General features: G+C 48.4%; 1 protein-coding gene across 1 annotated transcript in view; it reads left to right on the top strand.

Annotated features, from left to right (window-relative positions):
* Positions 1–17,629, top strand: part of WAPL (WAPL cohesin release factor) — a 1,736,851-nt gene that overhangs the window by 1,562,837 nt on the left and 156,385 nt on the right. The window contains exon 17 of the mRNA XM_069610766.1: positions 7,382–7,470. Within this exon, the coding sequence (XP_069466867.1) occupies positions 7,382–7,470 (89 nt within the window). The remainder of the gene's footprint in view (positions 1–7,381; positions 7,471–17,629) is intronic.

Below are 17,629 nucleotides of genomic sequence, written 5' to 3'. Positions count from 1 at the left end.
CCCAAGTAATCTGAAACAATCCTGGGTCCTACCCTTGCTAAAAAAACAGACCCTCGACCCAGACATACCCACAAATTATAGACCCATTACCACTGTCACATTTTTACTAAAGATTCTTGACAGAGCGGCCTATTTACAAATTCAGGATTACCTTGAAACTAACCTATTACTAGGTACTCGCCAATCTGGCTTTCGTCCCCAACATGGGACGGAAACGGCCCTTGTTGATCTCAAGAGCCAGATAGACGAAATCAAAGATAAAGGGAGGGCTGCCATCCTGCTTCTCCTCGACCTCTCCGCTGCCTTTGACCTGGTTGACCACAAAATCTTGTGCAACCACTTATCATCGGCAGCACACTTCTCCCACTCGGCGGTCACATGGATCCAATCCTTCCTGGACAACAGGACCATGCGAGTCTTCTCACCCATAGCAGCAGCCGACCCTATTCCCATTACCTGCGGTGTCCCACAAGGATCTTGTGTTTCACCCACTTTGTATAATATATTCACAAAGCCCCTTTTCGACAAACTGGACCATCTGGGTGTCACCTACACTAACTACGCAGATGACACCCAGATACTCCTCACTTTATCAGGCAACTACAACGCGGACGTCAACAGGATCGGTGAAGTCTTTTCCATCGTTCAGGCATGGATGGCCACACATGGCCTCTGCCTGAACGATGACAAGACTGAACTGCTCCTTGTCGGCTCACCCAACACTATCCGGAATCTCAACCCTAGCTACTCTTGCTTCATCATTGACGGCAACACCATTCCCACTGCCAAAAGTGTAAAAACTCTGGGTTTCTATCTCGACACTAACACCAACTTCGCCAAACAAATTAATATGACTGCCTCAGCCACTGCTTACACTGGGAAACTAATCAGAGCCTGCAGACCTTTGATATCCCCCAACAATTGCCTTACTCTAGCCAGAGCACTTATACAATCCAAACTGGATTATTGCAACAGCCTGTATGTAGGTGCCAATAAAACAGTTGTCAATAAACTGCAAGTTCTACAAAACAATGCACTCCGTGCCGCCCTTAATATTCCCAGAAGAGAACATATCTCAGCCACAAGAATCTCATGCAAATGGCTCTCCATCCAACAAAAAATAGACCTAAAAACTATCTGCCTCACCTACAAAGCTCTTAACCACCTGGCCCCACCTTATTTAACCGATAAATTCACCTTAAAACAGAATATTAGAGCCACCAGATCCTCTAATACACTACAACTGACAGTGCCCAAATACTCCCTAAAAAGAGCCGGTGGTTCCAGCTTCCCAGTTCTAGCCTCACAATTATGGAACACTATTCCATTGGACATCAAATCTACCCCTATATTTCAACCTTTCAGAACTAAGATCATCACCTGGTTACTCAACAAATAACTAACACTGTATGTATGTATGTATCCGCTACGATGTTACTAATCCCACTATAACTGCTTTCATAACTGCTTTTGTAACTATACTTATACTGCACATATGTACAAATGTTCTTACCTATGCCTGTAACCTGATGTTTAAGCGCCCATATACCTCTGGGTCAGGAGCGCTATACAAATAAATAAACAAACAAACAAACTCACTCCAGGGTTATCCAAGCTGTCGCAGAACATTTGGATATGGGCTCTCAGACACAAGATGTTTCTGTTGTCCCAACATGTTCCAGGGGAACTCGATCTTCTGGCAGACGTGCTCAGCAGAGATTTTCCTCTGCCCGTAGAATACGAATGGCGTCTGCACGAAGACATCATGTCAAACGTCTTCGCAGAATGGAGCTTCCCAGAGATCGACCTGTTCGCAACTCAGGAGAACGCCCAATGCCAAGACTAAGCCTCCAGGTACCCCCAGAAACGCTCCAAGAGGAACGGTCTCTGGATAACATGGTCAGGGAAATTTGTCTACGCTTCCCCCTCACCCTCCCCTTCACAACAAGATAGTGCACAAGATGCACCAGGAACCAGTTACCAAGATACTGGTGGCCCCCATGTGGGCCCGCCAATCCTGATTCTCTCATCTAATGGAAATGGTCCCTCTCCCCACCAGTAAAACTACCCTGCCCATACAACATGTTGTCTCAGGACAGGGGGAGACCCTACACCCATGCCCACAAACTCTGAATTTAGCAGCTTGGCTCCTGAGGTCATAGAGTTTGGACACCGACAGCTCCCTCAGAGGTGCATGGACATACTCGCGGAAGCTAGAAAACCTAACGCATGTTATTGCTATGCCAGCAAATGGAAACTTTTTGACATCTGGTGTAATTCCAAGGACGTCAATCCCATCGATTGCTCACCCACACACATTGCGCTGTACCTAACCCATCTGTTTGATACTGGGTTGGTCTTCGATTCCCTGCTCTTTCAGCCTACGCCACATCACAACAAAAGGTGTTGCGGTGGAAGATACCGGCCTTTGTGGAAGGGGTTAAGAGGATTTATCCTCCCATTTCTCACCCAGCTCCTGGATGGGATCTAAATGTGGTTTTGACCAGGCTCATGGGATCTCCCTTTGAGCCAATGCATAAAGCAAGTCTAAAAGACCAGACTTATAAGACGGCCTGCCTAGTGGCCATCACTTCTATTAGAAGTGTTAGCGAGCTACAGGCACTTTCTGTTCTAGACCCTTTTGTTACAGTCCACAGGGATAAGGTAGTTCTGTGCACTCGCCCCAGATTTGCGCCTAAATTCATCTCGGAAGTTCCATGTGAACCAGTCCATTGAACTACCTACCTTTTTTCCAGAATCCCACTAGCATGGCCGAAAGAAGCCTACACACAAGATGTGCGCAGGGCAGTCATGTTCTACCTGGAAATACCATTTTTTCGTTTCAGTGGCAGCTGGTAGAGAAGGGGATCCTGTCTCTAAATCAGTTATCTCAAGGTGGATTGTTAAATGCATCAGACTGTTATACTCTGGCTAAGGGAGAACTGCCCTTCAAGCCTAGAGCACATTCTACTTGGGGCACTGGGGCATCAATAGCATTCATTGCAAATGTTCCCCTTGAGTCCATTTGCAAAGCGGCAACCTAGAGTTCTGTAAACACCTTTACAAAACACTATTGCCTAGACCATCGTTCTAGGTCTGATTCTCAGATGGGACAAGCAGTACTAAGACATCTTTTCTCTACTGTTCCTTCTCACAACCCACCTCGAACTCTGGGTACTGCTCGCTAGTCTATGCACAGATTGTATCTGCTTAGATTCACCTGCGCCCTCCCTACCTCCCCGCTCGGGGTGGAATGAACATAGACGTCTTACTACTTCTCTCTTCTTCGTGTACTCACTCACAATAGCCTTGGGCTCCCTCATGGCTGAAAAAATACAATCAGAGGGACCTCGGGGCGTGAGGGATTTTGGGTACACTACACGTCACGATAGGGATAGAGTTACAGACACGCCTATGTTGACGTCCCCTTTCGGTTCCCGAAAGACAACATGCAATACTCCGCGATTACCACTGGATGTCGGACCATATGCACAGCATGTAAATCTAAGCAGATACAATCATCAGAAATGCATTTACTGTAGGTAATGCATATCATATTGAAAGACACTCCCCTAAAATTGTTATGTTACAGGAAACACACGCCCTGGGTCCAACTCATGACGATTTTGCGCCCAAATGGCGAAGACAAAGGTACTATTCCTCTATTCGTTGCAGGCGAGGGGAGTACTCAAAATGATACAAAAATCCTTAGCTTTCAGCCCTAAGGAAATATAAATAGATCCCAGAGGGAGCCTATGTAGTCATTAGACGTGAAATAGTGGATAAGATTATGCTGCTAAACACAAATAGCCCAAACATTGATAATCCCAATTTTTATACACATCGCAAAAATGTTGGGGAAAACACCGGACATCCCTATGATATGCGTAGGGGATTTTAATACACCACCACCATATCACTAAGGATAGAGCTAGTACAAGACAATGGGGGAACCACAGCAACTGCACAAACAATTAAACAAATAATGATGGGTTGGTATATGTGTGATTGAAGAACTGAGAGAAACTGAATATACTTACTACTCAACAGTCCTTTACGCAATGTCTCGCTTAGATTTTTGGTTGTTGTCGGCAGTGTGGATGCACAGGCTGCGCAGCAGCAAGAGTTTGCCACGCACCCTGTCCGACCATTCGCTAGTGATGATATGCATGTCATTAAATAAGACACCAACTCAGCCATTATGGATGATGTTGATGGTGGCGCTACAAGACGCCACTCTGGCATCAACCCTACGGGAAGTCATGGAAATGTTTTTTAAACTGAGGGATCTGTCCCACAATACACAACTGTATGGGCAACATTCAAAGTATGGTTATGGGGCACTGCGATCTTGGTCACATCTGGAATTTTATAAAAATATCCAAAGGGAGAATTAGAGCAGGATCTTCTGAAGCTTGAAAATGAATATGGAACTAGAGACTAGTCCCTCCTATGACTTATCAAAGGAAACATGCTGAAGTTCCGTGACTTTGCAGATCAAGAATTAAACCTCATAGCAAAACGATGAAGGCTCGCAGATATGGGGAGGAAGATCAGGCCTGACACTTCCTAGCTGGAGTAGTGCAAGGCGAGGTGGGCACCCAACTTATCACAGGCATTGAGGGGAGGGAGGGACGGCTCTTGACAAAAACAGATGAAATGAAGGCAGTGTTTATGGAATACTACAAGGAGGTATATGCGAAGGCAGACCCCTGCACTAAGGAAGAGGTAGGCTGGTACTTGGAGGGATTAATGCTGCCCAACTAAACTAAGAGGCCCCCGAGACGCTAGATGGGCCAGTGACATTGGAAGAGCTAGAAGATGTTATCGCCTCTCTGGCCTCGGGCAAAGCACCAGGCCTAGGCGGGCTAGTAATGGAATTATATAAAACGTACCAGGATATTCTGACTCCACACCTTCTTAATGTGTTGGAGGAATCCTACATTAATCGCACTCTCCTGCCATCAATGACTGAGGCGGTTATAACAGAGCTGTTGAAACCAGATAGACCACCAAGGGACATGGCGTGATATCGCCCACAACCCCTTTTAGATTCTGATGCAAAAATATTGGCTTCTCCCGTATATGCCCCTTCTGGTGCACCCTGACCAGTCGGGATTCATTCCTGGTAGATCCACTGCCCTCAACCTGCAGCGACTATTTGGGATAATTTCACAGGTAGACCCCCATGAATCGGCTGTGGCAGCCTCGTTAGATGCTGAAGAAGCTTTCGACTGTCTTCAAACCTTTTGATTGGAGTGCTTCAGCGGTTTGGGCTGGGGAGTCAATTGAAAGTCTGTTAAACTACTATATACTAATCCAACGGCTACATTCTGTACTAATGGTGTTTATATCAGAATCGATTCCACTGGCCGGAGGAACACGGTAGGGCTGCCCTTTTTCACCTCTCCTGTTTGCACTAACAATCAAAACACTTGCAGGCCAAATGAAAGACCAACACGGACACAGAGGGATACATATAGTGGGCCCCAACAGATCATTTCACTGTATGCCGACAACATAATATACCTGAGAAACCCTGGGGCAAATATCAAGCCAGTTATGGAAGAAGTATCTAGGTTCACATCATTCAGGATATAAGATTAACACTACCCAATCAGAGCTGTTCCCATTAACTGAAGACACTGTTGAACCGGAAGACATATGCTGATTCCGGTGGGCTCAAACAAGCTTCAAGTATCTAGGGGTCATAGTCTCAAGAACACAGAAATTGCTGTATGAAAGAAATGATGAAATGTGTATCAATGCATTGGAAGTAAAACTGAATGTATGGTCTAGATTGCTTATGTTGCTGTACAGGAGGATCCCACTGCTCAAGATGATAGTGGTGCCCAAACTACTATGTTACTTTAACACTATCCCAGTATGGCCAGGATGTAAATTTTTCGATGAGCTCCGATCACTGGCAACACAATTTGTCTGGGAAGGTGGGACAGCCCGTATGAATTGGGGAAACACTGACCGTACCCTATGACCGAGGGTTTGGGGGGTCTAGCTGCCCCGGATTTCAAACTGTATTAAGTGGAGCAGGCTCATTATGCAGGATTCTGGTACAGAGTGGACACTATGTAGCACTATGGAGCAACCCCAGTAGACTTCAAGACGGTCATACTAGACGACCGCTATGGGAATTCGTGTACGTTCCAGTGCACAAGACAGTAAATGCATGGCACCGAATTTTCAAACCATTAGGTGTGACCACCCCCTATAGTGACAAAATCCCACTGTGGAACTGTCCGGGCCGCCTCCCTCCCCCACCGCCCCCCACATTTGATTTAGATGTCCAAATCTCGTGGGACCCTGTGAAGATAATTAAGTTGGAAGATCTATACCCGGAGGGCAGATTTGTAACTGCGGAGGAATACAAACTAAAACTTGGAGATAACCCTGTTAAGATTTTGCAATATTATATAGCATGCGAGCAGCGGTGCGGAAAAGGTGGCCATCCTTTCTGCAGAACCCGCAGCACTGCGACTGCTTAGGAATAGTGGTACAGGGAGAAGAGCATAGGGGGCTGATATCAAGGCTATATGGGTCAATACAGAACAACATGGTCCGACACAACAGAGCGAAAGAAAAATGGGAGAGTGACATTGCAGCGAGTATATATGAGACTAAGTGACAGAGGTACTGCCATTTAAGTAAGGAATTCTCACTTAATGCCCGCTTACGACTTATACAATTTAAAGTGCTAAATAGGCTACACTACACCCCAGCAAAGGTAGCACGATTTTCCCGGGATATGTCGGACAAATGTATGAAATGCGAGACAGAGGGAGCAGATACAATCCATATGTTTTGGAGTTGTCCCCAAGTAACACTATTCTGGCAGGAAGTTGCTGAGGCATTAAAAGCAATGACGAAGATCCAGCCTACCCTCCTTCCCCTTAATTACTTTCTAGGAGATATTGGAAAGGTCAAAGTCAGAAAGCGTAGACTGTTCAATATAGGATGTGTTATAGCAAAGAAATGTATATTGTTGCAATGGAAATAAAGTAAGCCCCAACATTACGTGAATGGCTTAGAGAATTGACCTGTGTGCATGAAAGGGAGGACGGCTATATCTGAACAGTAGCAACAATGAGTAGACCCAAAGACATTTGGGGACCATTTCAGGAATATGTGAAAACTATACAGCAGTAAAATGTAATAAATTATAACCAAATAACTGAACTTGCAAAAGACGCGTGCACCTGTAAGAAAAGTAGCAATTGTATTAATAAGTAAGGCTGAAAGTTATGTACTACCTATCTGCCTGTGAGCTAAATAAAGTTTATAAAAATAAGAGTTCCTAGTCCAAATATGTGCCTAAATATGTGACATTGCCTCAAATTTAATTAAAAATGTTTCTTCATTACAGCCCTTCAACATGCTGGGAAGCACATGGAAGACTGCATTGTGGCTTCTTATACAGCACTGCTTCTTGGTTGCCTATGCCAAGAGAGTCCGGTATGTTCATTACTGTACTCCATTTTAGTGTCATTGAAAGAATGAACACTGTATGACCTAGAATATCTGTTTTCTCAGCGTAGGTATGTTTCTTTGAGTCAAACTAAACATAAAGACCCTTGGAGCAAGTTCCAAATCCTTTGTTTAAAGGTGCCTTAACTGAGTGCGCACACAAGTAGCAACTTTGTGAACTTGAATTTAAAAACTGAAATTTCCCACTGTGGTTATTTAAACAGATGGCTTTTATATTGCCATTAATAGTGGTCATCCAGCTCATTAGAAAACGTTTAATTTTAGTTACACCTAATCAACCTAAAAACTCTTAAATTAGGTTTTGGGCCTGTTCTAATATTTGTGATTGCCAAGAATGTCAGTTTGCAAGAGGAAATGTAACTGCAAAATTGTGGTTGAAACACTTAGGTGAAAAAAGATCAATTGACCTTTAAAGGTGATTGGGGAAGCACCTAGTCACACTTTGTAGGATATCCCGGCTGGAGGGTAGTGTACAGGATCATGTTGTACAGAACATTTAATTTCATAAAGGGTAGCACTGCTTTTGCAGACAATGCTCTGTTTCTTTTGTGTCTTTCTGTTGCCTGCATGAAATGCATTTTTTTCTGTTTCACATCGCTGAACATTCTTTGCATAGCCTTGTTTCACTTTTCAGCTGTCCTCACTCAGCTCCTGGTCTCTGCCTATGTGAACGACTTGTTTAAGTAATGCTGCTGTTGACTCACCTCTCGGAAACGGAGAAACATTGGTGCTTACTTGGCTTAGGACTGCACACCTTTGGCTTAACAATGCTTTGCTGTTTGCTTTAACTCTCCCAAAAGGGCTTGTTTGCTCTTTGTAGATTCAGGCTTATAGATAGAAGTTATAGGAAGCAGACAAAATCAGGTGAGTTTGTTTTACACAGCTCCCGCTCCTGAACTGACATTCTAACTTTCCTCTTCAATGTGTTCAGGTTGTTAAATGTTGCTGCCTGTAGGATGCACCCTGAACGTTTTCTAAGCTACCTGAGTGAGCAACGCACCAACTTAAGTCAATGTCAGTAGTGCCCTGGACACCTGAAATTATGTTGCCCTCTAGATAAGACGATTAACACAAGCACTATGGCCTTTGCTTTTTTGCTTGCAGAGATACGAACTTCAGAACAGCAGCTTAATTTTTTCCCCCTGCATTTCAAAATTCTTCCTCACCTTACCACCCTTGCCCAAGGGGAGTGTGGTATTGTTAAAATACATTTCTCTTTTGGCAACTTTCCCTCGATAGTTATATGGACACCCAGATGTTTTGCTTTTTGTTTCTGAACCTACCCAGACTTTTTACAGGGAAGTGGGGCCTTCAGCTTCACTCCCCTGGCCTTTTGCTCATATTGTTATTTGGAAACTGATCAGACCTTCAGGCTCAGTATTGATTCCTTTTTTGTCTTTTACACTTCCGTAACATTTTAACATTAATCAAAGCATTTGACAATGCAGTGCAATGGGCGTACTTCTGTATCACCCTAGTCTTTTACACTTGAGATTTTGGTTACTTTTATGTGCCTAAAGACCAGCTGGAGGCAGCAATTCTATTTGTACCATTTTGGCCACAAGACTAGATCTTTGCCTGTTCTTTCGCCATATCCTGCCTTGTCAGAAAATCACATATAACGTCATGCACTATCCCAGCAAATCTGCTGCTTTCGCAGGCTAGTGATGTCTTTGTTTGTGCATGGCTCAGGAAGTGGGAGGGGCTGACTGGTTCCATTCCGCGTTCCTGGAGCCAAAGAGTCTGGGACATGAGTGAAACCAATAGGTGGCCCAGATTAGACAACTTCTGGCTGCTTGAATGGTGCAGATCCTTACCATTAGAAGGCTTGGAATTGGTTCCATGCTGGATGGTTTTGGACAAGGCCTCCTGCACCCATTTCTTCAGATCAGGGTTGGAGCCAAGAATCTCTCATAAAGAACAGCAAAGAGTATTTCTGAAGAGGCACAGCAATCCATTCCTGCGTCTGGCCCGGTGTAGCCCTGATCTGCAAAGGCCCTGTGTTGTGCTTCAACACCTTGACTGATGGGACCAACCAGTCTCAACATGTTCTCGAAGATCCAGCTGCCCTGAGCCTTCAGAAGTGGGCTGACCAGCTCTCCAGTGGGCTTACTCGATAGAAACTGTTGCTGTTCCGCGTTTGCGGCTGGAACTTAGGTGGATGCCAGCTTGTGGTGTAAGTTGCCTTTTTGACGAAGTTCAGCATCCTAGCATCAAGGGATCCTACTGTGGAAATGCTTCAACCGTGACTGGAAGGATGCCTGCCATAGTCTTTGTACAGTGGCCTTCATTGGCACTCTCCTTCCCTCATCTTGTGAAGTGTCCTCAACAGGTCTGCATCAATGCTTTCTGTATTTCTCGATCGCCAAGGGTTGCACTCTGCTCCCTCGCCCGACCGAAAAAATCCATCCACATGCAGCTCTTGTCAAATAGAATGTCAAATAGAATTGCTGCTAACAGGAGATGGGCTAAACCCTGAATTCTTAACTTAACTGGACACACACCATAGTGGATTTTATAGTGATCCCACTGGGAGCCGCTCTTTATTAATAAAACACTTGAACATGAATCCCCTTCCTAGCATCTCCCTGAAGTGAATACCAAAGACCTTAAAAGAGAGCTGGACTATGTGCTGGGCCGAACACGCCATGCAGGCAGAGGCCTCCATAGACATGGTGGGTGAATCCAGCGATGGAAGCGTCAACGGTCTTGGCGACATCGAAGGTGACCAGGGTTCGGTAGAACCCCATGTGCGAGCCCCTGACTCCAATAAGCAGGCCAACGGTCCTGTTAAGAAGACACCCAGCGGCAAGAGCGCACACATTCCACTGCGCACTAAAGACATACCACCCGAACGCCAACCACGTCGACCGTTCACGGCCATGCAGTGTCCAAGGAGAAGACTCTTTCAAAATCATCTCTGTCCACTGGGCCATCGTGATCACTGCATGCCATATCTCCTAAACAGGGTACCAGGTCTCCTCCGCTCTACAGTCTGTCCATCGACAGATGGGAGTGGGCATTGTCAAACAGCATTTACTTATCGGCAGTCCACCTCCTGGGGTAATGCAACTTGGAGGCGGACAGACTCAGCAGGCTGGGGGTCGAAAACAAGTGGTAGTTGAACGAGGAGGTCCTAGAGGGTGGGGGGGTCTTCAACATGTGGCGCTACCCTCAGGTAGACCTATTCGCCGCCACGAGCAACAGGAAATGCCACCAGTTTGTGTCCTGGATGGGACAAGGCAGGGGCTCTCTGGGGGACGCGCTGCAGATTCCATGGAACGACCCGAATGCATACGCGTTTCACCCCACTCCGTTGATTCACAGGGTCATCTGCAAGGTCAGGGAATCCCAGAGCCTTCGACTCATCCTGATAGCACCATGGTAGCCAGCCAGACCTTGTTTCTTGGAACTCCTCCGACTGTTGGATCAGCCTCTGACACACCTCCCGTTGGGTCTAGCCTCCCTACTCTCCCAGCAGAGGGCACAGTGGTTCACCCCATCCAGCAGAAGTTAGCCCTGGCAGCTTAGTTCCTGAACAGGTCACCCTGAAACATCTACAATTGTCACAACAACCTAGCTGTCTTACATGGGGCAAGAAGTAACTTCACCATGAGTCAGTACAAGAGCAAGCTGATGAGGATCTGTCACTGAGCCAAGGCAAACGAGATAGACCCGCTGACCTTGCTCACTTGACGATGTGTTCTCCTTCTCTGCGTATCTAGCGGCCATAGGGGCCTACAAGAACTCTAAAGATGACATCTCCTCCAATCCGGTAGTTAAAAGGCACTTAGTGGGCCTGACCAGACTCTATCCGCCGGTTAAGGGTCCACATCCAGTCAGAGACCTTAACTTGGTGCTGGGTGCCCTGGCCCTCAAACCCATGGCATTGGCAGACATCAGGCTGGTTACTATAAAGACTGCCCTACTGGTTGGCCTTACCACAGCACGCCGGATCAGCACGATTCAGGCGCTGGTGGCTTCAGAGCCCTATAACACATTTCACAGGGACAAGGTGGTGCTTAGGACACACCCTGCATTTCTCTTTAAGGTTGTCTCATCTTTTCACTGTAACAAAGAGATAGTACTTCCAACATTCTTTGCGGATCCATAGGATGAGGCTCAAAAGTATTGCACTGTCTGGATGTCAGGCGTGCTCTAAGATTTTACTTTGCCAGGACTAAAAGCTTCTATAAGTCGGATGCCTTGTTCATTACTTTTGGCGAGACAAGACCGGACTTCCAAGGCGTCATTAGCAGGGTGGATGGTGATGGCCATCAAGGAGGCATCTGAGGGGCTGCACAGGTCTTTGCCAGCGAACATGCATGCCCACGCCATCGGAGCCAAGGCCACAGCTGTAGCTTTCCATAGACACATCCCATGGCAGACGATCAGCAAGGCGGCTACTTGGGTTTCTCCATCTGCCTTTTGCAAACACTACTGCTTGGATGCCAGCACCACATCAGACGCAGTATTTGGCCAGGCAGTTTTGAAAAACGTGTTTTCTTAGAGGGGCAACTCTCCACCCCAGGGCTGCATTCAGTTGCAATTGGCCATAAAGTATGTAGGAAATAGGATGGGACGTAGGAGTAAGCATGGGTTCTGGCGTGGTCACATGCTCATGATTATTCCCCATTGTTAGGCCGGGAATCCTTGGTAAAAGAAACTGTATTTCTCCTCTAAACCAATCACTGTACTCTGGGTCATATTGCCCCCAGCCAATGGCTGCCCTCTCCATAAGCCCCTCCTCTGGCAGCCGTCTTCAGATTTTTACTGCACGTTTACTGCCTTCCCCTACTGAGGAACCCGGACAGTGGGGCGGACACGGCCATGGTCACTACGGATGGCATCGCCACGGCGGGCCGTTTGCCACAGCCAAGGGCTTCTCACCCCGGGACGAGTTGGGGTCGTTCCATACCATGGTCGCCGGAGCATCCAAACACTTCCAACTGATGCCAGAATAGACCAAGAAGGAAGGTTTCCTCTACCAACGACGCGAGGTCTAGCGGAAGACCATCATGGCTGTGCCTCTCCTGAACAACGTTTGGGAGGATGGCCTAGCTTTGATGAAGAATCCGGCCACGGCCCCAGCCAAGAGGGATAGGCTGTAGAAAAATATCAGGTGCCGGAGTCCACACCCAGGTGCCTACAATCGCAGTCTTCACCAGACTTGGTGGTTTCGGCTGCAGCGAGGAAGAAATAGTCTAACCCTTCGTCTTCATCCTCCGTCCCTCCGGATAAGTAGGGGAAGAAGTTAGATGCCATGGGAAGAAAGATTACCTACTCTGCAGCATCAACAGTCAAGGCGGCCAAGGCACTTGCAATCCTGGCCAGATACGACAGGGAACTGTGGTATAAAATGGCCCTGGTTCTGAAGTTCCTGCCAGCCGACAAGTGGGTCGTGGCAATCTCCATCCTACAAGGATCACATCACGATGGCTCTGGACATCACAGACACAGGATTCCGACAAATGGGGAATGGTGTCCACCTCCGTCATTGCGGCTGGCTGACTGAAAGCCGCCAACTTCCACAAGGAGGTCCAGACAAGGGTGCTGGACATGCCCTTAGACGGGGACAACCTGTTTGGGAAGACTGACGAATCGTTGCAAGCCATTAAGACTGACACGGAGACGGTCCGTGCCCTGGGCACTCTTCAGCAACACTGCTCTTCCTTTCACGCCTCAAGTGGGGCAGTCCGGCAGATCATCGAAAGGTTTCGGCGGAGGGTCATCGTCGTACCAATAACCCTCCCGGTCCACCGACCAGGAGGCCTACAGAGGCCGTTCCAAAGCTTTCGGTGGAGGTGGCCAACGTAGTCGTCTGCAAGGCGGCATGCAGGCCCCGAAGCACGACAGAACTGGCCAAGACGTCGGGCCCCCACCCATGCACCCTGGTTGGAGGCTGGCTGACTGGTTTCGTCAGCGAGTGGGTGATCTCCACCGACAGATGACACACTCCGGTAGCCCGGCAGGAGCAGCACATCCTTCAGCTCCTGCAGGAAGTACGGGCCATGATGTGAAAAGGGGCGATGGAGCTGGTTCCGAAGCGACTCGGGGGCTCCGGAATCTACTCCAAATACTTCTTGGTAATGAAGACCGGGGGCTGGAGGCCCATCTTAGACCTGCGGCGTCTCAGCAAATACCTTAAGTCCCAAAAATTCAGGATGGTACGTTGCAGCACACGCTAGACCAACTGGAGGAAGGCGACTTCTTGACGTCTCCGGATCTCGAGGACGCATACTTCCACGTCGCCATACATGAGAAGCATCGGAAGTTCCTGTGCTTCGTGGTACAGGGAAGGCACTAGCAATTCAAGGCCCTCCACTTCAGACTGAAGTCGGCGCTCAGGTTCGTTACGAAGTTCTCCATCAACTATCCAAATGTCCTGTTTGATACCGTCGCAGAACACGCTGTTCCTGGGGGCCAGGCTCAACCCGGTCTCCTGCCTGGTGGCTCCCTCACAAGAGAGAGTATAGTGGCCCTGCTCGCCAGGGTGAAACGGCTGTTGGCACTGAAGACCGCTGCTGTGCGGACCATCAAGTCACTGCTCAGCATGATGTCGTTGTGCATCTACCTGTTCTGGCTGTGCAGGTTGCCAATGTGACCCCTTCAGGAATTCCTGGACGCTCGCTGGATCCAAGTGTCCAGAAGTTTTGCAGACAAGATTGCTCTCAACTAAGAGTTCTGTCGAGCGATAAGGTGGTGGGGCGTATGCTCCAACATAGTCAAGGGCACAGGATTTCAGAGGCCCCCCCCCCCTACCAGGATACGGTCACCACAGACGCTTCCCTGGAGGGCTGGGGAGCCCACACCGGATGTCTCCACGCCAGAGGCCTGTGGCTGCCTGAGGAGAGGGATCTCTACATCAATATCTTGGAGCTGCGGTCAGTGTTCTGGGCCCTCAAGTCATTCCTTCCGTCCCTCAAAGGCAAAGTGGTAAGGATCTTGACGGAAAAAACCACCACGATGTTCTACATTAGGAAGCATGGGGGTGCCCGAACCCCAGCGCTCTCCAGAGAGGCACAGGACTTGTGGCACTGGGCTGTCGCCCAAGAGATGTTCCTCAACTCCTTTCACCTGGTGGAAGTCAAGAACACAATCGCTGACTCACTCATTAGGGAGCTGCGTCCCTGCCACGAGTGGGAACTTCGACAGGATCAGGTGGACCCCATCTTCAAGTGGGGCAGACCCCAGATTGATCTATTTACGACAGCGACGAACTCCAAATGCCAGAAGTTCGCCAGCAGGTTCCACCAGCCGAGGAGCATGGGGGATGCGTTCTCCTTCCCTTGGGAAGGCTTGTTACTATGAGCGTTCCCTCCGTTGCCTCTCCTGCTGTGAGACAATCAACTCAAACGGTGCTGATGCAGGATCATACTCGTTGCTGATGTAGATTTAGCACCCAGACCACCTCAGCCTGTTAACGTCACCTCCTGTCAAGCTGCCAGTGGTCCCGTATCTGCTCACCAGAGAAGGAGGCGCAACCATGCATCACAACCCAGGATCACTGAACCTGAAGGCTTGGCTCCTGCAGCCCTAGAGTTCGAAGGCTACAAGTTTCCTGCGGACTGCAGGGAGGTCCTTGCCAGAGCGTCATCGACTCTCGAGTGCTACGGGCACAGGTGGAAGCGTTTCAGTACGTGGTGCCGGGCGCAAAAGATCTCCCCTCTGAGGGTCACGGCCCTGCAGATTCTTCCATACTTGCTATCCTTGGCCAAGGCAGGGGCTGGTGCACGCTTCTATCGGGGTGCATCTGGCGGCCATCTCCCGCTATACCAGATCTTCTCTTTGGTCCCACTGTCTCATCAAGGAGTTCCTCAAGGGACTGTTTTGATCGTTCCTGCCGGTGAAGGCGCCTGCCCTGTCATGGGAACTCAACAGGTTGCTGACAAGGCTCATGGGGGGGCCCCCTTCGAGCCTGTGCATCAGGCCCCTCTCAGGTTCCTCTCATGGAAAACAGCTTTCCTCATGATCATCACCTCTGCCAGGAAGGTAGGTGAGATCCAGGCCCTTTCCTGCAATCTGACTTTCCATGAGTCTAGTGTGGTGCTGCAGACGCAACCCTCCTTCATGCCAAAGGTTCCGTTGGAATTCCACCTCAATGAGCCTTTGGTGTTGCCTGTGTTCTTTCCGAAACCTTAGTCGCCGGCTGAAAGGACTTTGCATTCGCTGGATGTTGCTCGTACTATGCAGTTCTACGTGGCATGCACAAAGAGTTTTCGTAAGACGTCTGAACTGTTCGTTCACTTTGGTCCAAGGCTTCCTTTTCAAGGTGGCTCTCTGGCTGCATCACACACTCATCGGTTGGCGAACAGACCGCTGCCCGGTCGTCCGATTGCCCATTCCACCAGAGCGATCACTGCAACGGCGTTCCCGTCTGGCGTGCCCCTGCTGGACATCTGCAATGCTACTATGTGGAGGTCTACGCACACCTTCATGCTATTCTACTGCGTCGACAGGGATTCCAGGGGGAGTCCAGGGTCGGCCATGCAGTGCTACGCAACCTGTTCGGTTGAAGGTGAGCCTTTTCCGGAGGCAAGGGTAACTACTTCTGTTGAGCCTTGCCACCACCTTTGGTTGTGTAATGTTGTACTGCTATGTATTCTTTATTCATGAACATGTGAATCCATGCCAGACCCCATGCTGGAGAAGGAACACATTATTTTCCTGTAAACTGTTCTCCAGCATGGCTCTGGCATGGATTCACATGTGAACCCTGCCTCCTGCCCCTCTGCGGCTCTTCTTGGTCATGCTGCCACTTTACGTGCTACCAAATCGGAAGATGGCTGCCAGAGGAGGGAATTAGGGAGAGGGCAGTCATTGGCTGGTGCCAGTATGACCCAGAGTACAGTGATTGGTTCAGAGGTGTAATACAGTTTGAAAGTGAAACTTTTTTCTTTTACTGAGGATTCCCTGCCGGACAACGGGGAATATTCATGAGCCTGCAAATCCATGCCAGACCCATGCTGAAGAATAGTAGTTACAGGTAAGTTACTTGTTCCTTACTCACTTCAGTGACTAACGCACTCCTAGTCCATAGTCCCCTTTCCCCATACGTCCCACCATCCTCCCCCTCCCCCCCCTCGTAAAAAAAAGTGACAATAGGCAATCGTAATATTGTCGACCCATCAAAAGGGACTGAGGAGTGGTGCCGGTGGGCGGAGGCAGGGGAGTGCATGCTCCCAGACCGCGACCCGGCGTTCATCTAAATTTAAAGGGGAAGAAAAGGGTTCAGTTTCCCGTCGCTAGCGCGGGACCCCCTATACAGTATGGAGGAAAGGGGACTATGGACTAGGAGTACGTTAGTTACTAAGGTTTGTAACTTATAATTTTTGGGCAACAAGAGATGGGTAACACAATTCATACCTATCCTTCAGTCGGTGCAGAAACGCATCCAGCCCTCCCTATTGACACCCAACCTCACAAGAGCGGTCAACCCCCGCTTTGAGAGCTTTCAGACCAGCAAACTGACCCCCTTTTATATTAGAGGTCAACTGAAACCTGACTCTCTAGTCATTACCACAACCAGAAAGCAGGCAGGCACACCCCTAGCTTCCACTGAGGTACCTCCTGACAAGGAGAGTAAAAAGATCTATACTCTCAGCAGGAAGGTTGCATCATCCGATGCTCATCAGACCAGAATCGCTAACACCACCACTCTACTGGCCAGTTATTGCTATGTATGTGACTCTACAAGACCAAATTGATGCTGTCCCAGAGCTCCTTAAATCTCAGCTCACAAAAACAATTACCGAAGGCAAACTGATTGCTAACTGCATCTTAAAGAAAAAAAAATCTCGACGAGCAGACAGTGCGGGCCGTATTATGCTGAGGGCACCTTAATCAAGCGGCATACCTGGTTAAGGTAGTCGGGCTCCAAGCTTGATACACAGGCCACGCTCCTTTACATGTCCATCAAACCTAATCTTTGTTTTGAAAAGTAGTTGAGGATGCACTAAAGAGTGCCAAGGAAGAGCACGACACTCAAGAGTCTTTAGGACAACTGACTAATAAGCCTTTTGTCCAACAAGAGGTGTTTAATGTAAAGACTGGAGGGGGTTCATCTGTACGCCAGCCCTATATATGGCAGAATACAAGCAGAGCACACCAGCCAAGGTACTCTATT

This window comes from Ambystoma mexicanum, chromosome 8, assembly GCF_040938575.1.
Source record: "Ambystoma mexicanum isolate Mex_15411 chromosome 8, UKY_AmexF1_1, whole genome shotgun sequence".
NCBI classification, from domain to species: domain Eukaryota; kingdom Metazoa; phylum Chordata; class Amphibia; order Caudata; family Ambystomatidae; genus Ambystoma; species Ambystoma mexicanum.
Note: the sequence above shows the minus strand (reverse complement) of the source record. Positions and strands in the feature narration are given on the sequence as shown.